General features: G+C 41.5%; 1 protein-coding gene across 1 annotated transcript in view; it reads left to right on the plus strand.

The window, feature by feature from the left end:
* Dct (dopachrome tautomerase) overlaps nucleotides 1-3,641 on the plus strand; it is a 43,555-nt gene extending 39,914 nt beyond the window's left edge. Inside the window, exon 8 of the mRNA XM_028868199.2 lies at nucleotides 3,004-3,641. Within this exon, the coding sequence (XP_028724032.1) occupies nucleotides 3,004-3,176 (173 nt within the window). The 3' untranslated portion in view covers nucleotides 3,177-3,641. The remainder of the gene's footprint in view (nucleotides 1-3,003) is intronic.
* The last annotated feature ends 4,927 nt before the right edge of the window (nucleotides 3,642-8,568 follow it).

Here is an 8,568-nt window from a genome sequence, read left to right on the forward strand (position 1 = left end):
TCACTACCATGATTTTGAAGGTCAACTGTTGTTTATTTGATTCCTAGAGTGAAATTACTTTGTAACTGCATCAGCTACTTTGAATCAGCTTTGACTGTACCAATGCTGTGGGGACAGGTCTACTGGGGATGAGCCTCCTCATAACATACTGGGATTCATGGAGACTATGGAATGTTTTCACATCCACGCTTTCCCAGTCTTGCTTTTAAACTGTAGATACTTGAAAAACTGAATCCAACTGATTGAAAGTAGGGAAGGGTATCTTTCTAGAACAGAGAGAAGACTCAAAGAAGCCAATGGCCTGGGAGCTTAGCTTTAAACCAAGAGTGAGGAATCGTGGAGATGTGACAGGACAAAGGTCACAGATCTTAGCCTCTGAGAAGTGGCAAACTGTAGGAAGGAAATCCTGGGGAAAGTAACAGGAGAGAAGGCGTTTTTGTACGTTTGTGCATGCTTTCACAGCTGACAATTTCTCCTGGGGGAATCTCTGGCAGTTCTTGTTTCTTTTGAATTTTTTCATTTAGTCAGTTAAGGAAATCTAGGAAGTGACATCTGCTGACTGTCAAATGCTTCTGTCTCAAAATGACACTGTACCCATGGGCATGTTGTGGGGGAGAGATATTCTGATCCTCTTCTAACCAAAGACAGAAAGCAGTGAGGGACTTGGGAAAGATTTTGTGTACGAGATGAGTGTAAAACTGGACTTGAGAGGACTGGTAGATGCCAAGTAGCATGTGTTTTAGACTGAAGATGGGGAAGGATGGACAGGACAGGGCACAGGTGGCTTAATCGAAGGCTGGAAGAGGAAAACTTGGCTTGGCTCAGATGCTTTCTCAGAATGCGGCATGTTGGCAGGCTGAGTGCTGTCAACTACAGATGATCCTAGATGTGTCTGATGCCTCCCTTTCTCTCCAGAGTGCAGGGAGGAGCTTTCTCTGAAGTCTCCCTTCACCTAAAAGTCAGATGCTCTAGGGGACCAACAGAACAGACTAGGTTTGATGGACAAGACCAGGGAGTTTCTCCCCAGAATACCATTAATTTCCCCTGAAAACCCACACAGTCCTTCCCTACAATCACTCTCCATTTCCAAACAGATGGTCCTTAGAATTTGACACTTTGTGGAACTCTCTTGCACTTATACATTCACAAGTTTGGATGCCTTTTCTCCTGTTAACATGCCTGTTGTTGGTCTGTTTCTTTTATGAGTTGAAATAATCTTAACTTCAGAGAGTAGAATGGAAGTCCTTCTGCTTCCACACCTTGCTATATTGGAAGGGCCTAGGCAGAGAGTCATTGGGCATTATAGAAGAAAAAGAATCACCTTTTATGTTATAACATCTCAGTTTTCTAAAACAAAAGGTGTTTTATAGACAATGGTGATGACAGTCATATACAAATGTGAAGGTACTTTAATACCACCAACCTACATCTGTGATGCTAAATATATATATATATATTTATATATATATATATATATAAATATATATATATATATATATATATATATATATATATAACCACAATTTAAAAATAATTTTAAAGAGCAAACAGGATTTGGCTAGTAAGAGGCAGTCATTTTTGGTGTCTCATTAAAGAAACAGCAGTATAAAAATTTGTGGTTTGTTGGTTTGTTTTTGAGACAAGATCTCCTCATGTGGTTCTGGCTGTCCTGGAAATTTCTACAATACAAGACTAGGCTGCCTTCAAATTTACAGAGATCTGCCTGCCTCTGTCTCCAAGTGCTAGGATTAAAAGTGTGTGCCAACATGCCTGGCAAAGCTTCCTGATTTAAGAAGCTGTAACCAGCTCATACACAATCACCCATACAAGATCAAGGCAGTCTACAGTTTACCATTCAGGCAGGTAGCCTCATGATCCCCTACCCATGACTGAGGCACTGTCCACAGTTGATAGCTTCTGGAGGAGAAAGAGGAGAGACAGTTTTCTTTAAGAGTGTGAACATGGATAGATCCAGTTTACTCCACTAGATGACCCCATGCCCAAAAGAATGAACTGCACAAATTGAACTCATTGGGTTATTAAAAAAAAAAAAAAAAAAGGACATGAAGTTGGAGGTGGGAACAGAGAAGATGGATCTGAAAAGAGTTAGGAGAGAAGATGGAAGGTAAATACCAAAACACAGTGCATGAAATTCTAGAATAATTAATAAAAATATCATATTATGAAATGGAAAAGAAGTATAACTAGTAACAAGTGCTGCTGGATCCTACCAGGAAAGGACAATGAAATTCCTTTTGGAGGGATTCAGTCAAGATGGGCCATGGCGCTTGGTGGGACTGGAGAAGGATGAGAAATGTAATCTGTCCTTCAGATGAAGGTCGGGCATGGAAAGAGAAGATGGCTTGGAGGGGATGAACTTCTACAGCGGCTGATAGGTTGTAAAGAAACAGCACATAGCCATAAATATATCTTAAAATTGCATTAACTTCGTGGGAGAGAGCTGCAGTGTGTGAGCAGATTAGATCTACCATGTGAGAGGCTCAGATTTTATTGACAATGATTTAAGTGGCTACAGAGAGCTCTGTCTGCTGGTGAGTGTCCCTGTCAGGGAAGCCCATCTGACCGCTTACATGGGTTTATCGTCCACTACAAGGGTAGACAATAGCAGGATTTCCTACCGAGGTTGTTCATTTAACAGTTCTCCAAAGACCATCTTAGCTCTTATGTCTTCAATGAGTTTCTAAGTTACAAAAGCAGTTCTGTATTTCCTTAGAGGTGTTGTTCTGCCTACAGACATTTACTCGAACAGATTTACAAAATGTGACAAGCCTTATTTAAATAATGGGATGACGTTCCCAGCTTCCTTCAAAAACAGTTGCGGATAATGATGAACAGCAAGGAGAGAGAAGATAAAATTCTAGCAAGGGTAGTTTGGCTTTGCAAAGAAACGCCCATATGAAAGGCAAACATTCTTTTCTTCACTAGGAATGTTTGGCTGATGGAACTGTAATCAAAGAATCTTCTTGTCTGTTTTCATTTCAGTGGAAAATGCTCCAGTTTGGACCACGACCCTCTCAGTGGTCACGGGAACACTGGGAGCTTTCATCGGTCTCTTGGGGCTGCTGGCTTTCCTTCAGTATAGAAGGCTCCGCAAAGGATATGCACCCTTAATGGAGACACATCTAAGCAGCAAGAGATACACGGAGGAGGCCTAGGGTGCTCTTGTCTTGTTCCAGGGAAGAGGCTGGCCAAGCCATAGTCCTGACCCAGGCAGTAGCTAAATATAGCCTCATTGATCTGGCTTTAGGTGAAAGTCTCCAGCATGTGCTCTTCGGTAGTGATGATGACCCCCACATGTGCTCTTCAGTAGTGATGATGACCCCCACATGTGTTCTTCAGTAGTGATGATGACCCCCACATGTGCTCTTCGGTAGTGATGATGACCCCCACATGCGCTCTTCGGTAGTGATGATGACCCCCACATGCGCTCTTCGGTAGTGATGATGACCTCCACATGCACTCTTCAGTAGTGATGATGACCTCCCCCACCCCACAGAGATGCTTGGGTGTAGTTGCTGCTTTGCTTATTGTACACAGGAGAAGATGCTTTGGCCTATCACCGTCACCAAAGTGTGATGGGGCAAGTTATCTGCGACCTTGATTAAAAGTCTTTATATTCATTAAGCCTCTTCCTGTTCTGAACGCACCACCACCACCACCACCACCATCACCACCACCATCACCATCACCACCACCACCATCACTACCACCACCACCACCACCACCACCACCACCACCACCACCATCACCACCACCACCACCACCACCACCATCACTACCACCATCACCACCATCACTACCACCATCACCACCATCACCACCACCACCACCACCACCACCACCACCACCACCACCACCACCACCATCACCACCACCAGTAACAGCACAAACTTATCTGCAAGTGTAAAGGAATCTGAGTGGATTCCTTTACACTTGCAGATAAGTGTATTTTGAAATCAAGATGAGACCAGTCAAAATATCTTTGCAAATAATAGTGTTTGTGTGTGTGGGGTGTTTGTTGGCATCTCACTATTATATTGAAACACATGAAGTAAGCTAACTTCATAAAGAAAAGATTTTTTTATCACTGTTTTATAGGTAATAGGGACAAGGTGCTGAATTTGGTGATTTTGTTGTTGAAAAAATCCTAAGGTGGTGTAGAGCATCTCATGGATCACATGGCAAGAAATAAGGAAAATGTATGTGTCCTATCTGGCTGGTCTCTGTTCCCATTTTTATAGAACCCACTAGCATTCAGTCAGGGGCCTCATTCTGATGGCCTCATTGAATCCTAGTTATATTCCCACTTCTAAAACAATAGTTTAAGTTTTGCCTTCTTAATTCTTCATGATGGGGGTTAGATTTTAATCCATGAAGTTGGAGTGGAGACTGGGAGGAGCACACTCAGACTACATCCAGCCTCTGCGAGAGGAAGGGAGTGAGTGGAACATACTCACAATACATCCAGCCTGGGGAGGTGTGGAGCACATTCAGACCATGTCCTGTTAATCTCACTAGTCGAGAATAAGACCACTACTACAGTTAAAGTCAAATTTGAAGCAAGTTTAATTAAATACTGGCCAGGTGGATGGACTCTGGCTAGGTTTATCTCTGGTTCCCCAGAAAAATGGCCCCAAATCAAGTTCTGCGGTGGCTTAAGTATTTTCCATCAGATCCATTCAGGGGCAAGCACACATCCTGATGTAGTTGCTGCCTGTGAACTTCCCACCCACATGTGTTCAAGCACATCCGGTGCAGATGGGTCAAACAAACTTGTTTAGGGGAGTGAAAACATGTGGCTTGTTATCTACATAAACAATAGCCTCCAGCATTTGAGGAACTATCTGTCCTTGAGCAAGGGGCTTGAGGATCAGAGACATTTTTATTTCTTGAACCTCTGTGGCATAGTAAATAAAATGTAAATTTGACTCTCACATTCCCCACCCCTTAAGTATCCTGAGTCAAATCCTTGACTCTGTGATGGGTACCTGTTTATATTGGGATCTAATAACCATCAGCTTAATGGTACCCAGACAGAAATTATCATTAGTTAAGGCATCAATAATGCAAGATCCAGCAGCAATTAGAAGAAGCAGAAGGGTCAAAGGCCCTTTAATAGCTGACATCTAGGTCACTATCTAGAAGGAACCTGGAAATAAGAATGGGAGCAGTTATTTACTCTATCTCAGGTCCTCTTTTTTGCAATGATTCTTTTTTAGTACAACCAGATTATCTCTAATAATTCCTAAGTGGTTTATATAAAAACAACAATTTTCTCTTAAAGCTATACAATAACCTCTCTGTCTTACACAGAGCAGGTTGAGTACCCTATCATATTGTAGAACTATTCAGCTAATGAATCAACCTGCTGATAGATCTGGATCCATTTGGTTTTAACAGGTACCTTTCCTGGTGTGCCAATAGGCACAATAGGTAGGTTTTCATCCCCTATGCCAGAGAGTTTTCTTTTGATCTAATATCCCAGCCTGTTGGGGGATAAGGGGCAATGTACTCTCTTCTGTAACTACTTCCTGCTGAAACTAGGAAGTAGTTGTCAGGGCCCAAGAAGGCAGGAATGATAGTCAAATGCAAGGAGGAAATTCAGGCAATGGGGCACTCATCAGATGCATCTGATTCACTGACTCAGCTGAGGAGACAGGGGGCATTCATATTGGCTGGATTGGTCTACATCAGCTTTCAGCAAGTCCAGGGCTCACAGTCATTTGGAGCAGGTTATAGTCAGCAGCTGATGTTCGGATGTGTCTGTCAGCCAAGTGGAAATATTTCATAACAGATATAGACTAGGGACAGAAGTAAAATTTAGGAACTTAAAGGAAAATTCTACTTTTGGAACTTTCAGGCTCATAGTCCTAGTAATTGGGGAAGGGGAAGAGTCCCAAGACCATGAGAGAGAGAGAGAGAGAGAGAGAGAGAGAGAGAGAGAGAGAGAGAGAGAGAGAGAGAGAGAGATCCAATCCTCAGGAATAGACAGGTGGAGAAATTTAGTTTGTTCTTATCTGGAGTCCTTTTGACCTATGAAAGGTGGATCCAGTCTTATGACTCTTTAGATTTTCTGAAGCTTATATGAATTTTTATTTTACAAAAAGAATAAAAGTTTTAGCTATATTAGCATTACCAATCTGTACAGAAATTTACATTGTAGAAAAAGCAGGTAGCAGGTATCTGTAAAGTAGCTGAAATAGACTCACACTTTTGAGTCCTAGTTAAAGCTATAGATTTGGGTTAAAAAGCATGAACATTTTTTCTTCTGTCCAGAGAGCTAGATATAGGTTGGACAGAGATGTCTTTGGCATGATGACAAAAACCTTTAAGTCTATACTTAGAAGACAACCAAACGAAATTTAAAACCTTGAGCTTGTGACTAAACAGTAAGTAGTCACTGCTCTATGAGCTTATGAGCTTATCAGAACTCCATTGATCAATGTTAAAACTATGGACTTTTGAAATCTTAGTGTAACCAAAGCATAGAAGGGGAAAGAAATCTGAGACATTTCCTATTTTCACATACTTTAAGTCACTTATATCTTTACAACTTGGATTTACATCTCAAATCACTTTCTCAGACCCTCAGAACTTACTTAAGCTTTTACATCCTCAGACCTTTATACACCTTACAATATTATCTTAGACCCTCAAAACTTGCATAGACTTCAATACCTTTTCTTTCCATCTATCTAATCGTTTACCAGAGACACAAGCAGTTATTACCGGGAACAATGATGGCAAATCACGTATGTTCCTTTAGTGGAAAGTTACATCTGAAACCTGTCCATCTTTTAATATGAAGCCTGTTAGCAAGGCAAATGTGTCTACCTTTTCTCAACAGGAGACCTAGCAGCTCTAGAAAAGGCAAGGCTTGATTTTTACACATGAAATAAACTAACAAGGTAGCTGCAGCCTTGGGGATTAACTTGATTGCCTGTTGCTGCTGCTGCTGCTGCTGCTAAGCTGACAAAGCTATAGTTAGCCAAGCCATCAATACCATCGGAGATCTAAGAAGGATAAATTATAACAGAAAATATAACAAATGGCCTGTGTATCAATAAAAGTGACAGAGACTAGTACATTACCTACATGGTCATCCTAGGCTCCTATGATCTCCATGGCATTGTGAGATGAGGTACCAGGACAGCATCAGTCTTTGGCTGCTAGGTCCAGAAGGTCAGAGGCTTTCCTGTGGGAGAAGGAATGTGGGGGTGGGGCTGACTTTACTTTGTCTAGGCAAAGTGGGGCAATGAACTCTCCAGTGCCCTTGTCCATAGTTAGAGCCAGATCCTGGCAGCAGATGTGGCATTAGGCAGTCTCACCAAGTGGTTAGTGTTACCACAATCCAGGAGGAGTCATCATGGTGCTTCATCATCTTCTATGGAGATCTTGGGGGTCACTGTTAGGAGCTGAAGGTCTCTGTCATAGTAAGCTTTTCTCATTAATCATTTTAAATATATTCATCAGACCTCTGACAAGTTTGAGGACCATTATATATTAAGTATATCTGAGCTAAACATACGTAGGCTTAACCTTGAAAACACATGAGGCTAAGTGAAGCTTTTTCCTGTAATTAATCACATTAATACTTAGCACGACTGCAAATACAATTCTGTACACGAAGAGTCTGTACATAAGGTGACTGATCACTAGCATGTATTTCTTTATTTTTAACAGTTTACAGTAAGTTATTAGTTTTCATAAGACTAGGATTTGGGGTAAGGCTTGTAAACAGGGACTGAGGGAGCCTAGAGGCTACCATTGCCCTTGACAAGTTAATAGGCATCACAGTCATATGTTAATGGAATGGCCACAGGTTCCTTTTGCAAAAGACAAGGAGAATGACTCCTTTTTTAGCAAGCAGGAATTTTCTTCAAGCTCTGAGGGAATGGGGGCTTCTGCCTGAGTGCCTAACCTTGGGAAAAGGACTTTATAGCTTTATGTCTGGTAAGTTTGAGCCTTAAAAACAACAATTTCTGAACTGAAGATCCCTTTATTATCAAAATAAAGTGTTTAACTCATAAACACAGTCCACAGATAGACTGGGAAGTTTCCAGATCCTTTTATAGTACACCATTACAGAATACAACAGTTTCTCATATGACTTAGTTTATCAAAATAGCTTAAGCTTAATAAAGTTAGCCAAGACAAGGAGGCTAGACATACTTTCTGAAGTATGACCTTAGGTAAGGAGAGACACTCTCTGAGCCAGTGGCTCTCAGCTTCCCCAACGCTAGGAACCTTTAATTCAGTGTCCTGTGTTGTGATGGACCCCAACTACAAAAGTATTCCTGCTGCAGTTTTACAGCTGCAGTTTTGCCGCTGTTGTGAATCTCAGTGCAGACATTCAACATGCAGGTGGTCCTAGGCTTTCCCTGTCAAAGGGTCTTTCAACCCCCGAAGAGTCAAGACTTATAGGTTGAGAGGATACTTCAAGGGTTTTTTTTTGTTTTTGTTTTTGTTTTTTTGTCATACTGCTTAGGTCATTGCCTTGTTTCATCATAAGATAAGAACATCACAGTTTCTGGTGTTTAGTGCTCA

The sequence above is a fragment of the Peromyscus leucopus genome, chromosome 9 (genome assembly GCF_004664715.2).
Source record: "Peromyscus leucopus breed LL Stock chromosome 9, UCI_PerLeu_2.1, whole genome shotgun sequence".
NCBI lineage: Eukaryota > Metazoa > Chordata > Mammalia > Rodentia > Cricetidae > Peromyscus > Peromyscus leucopus.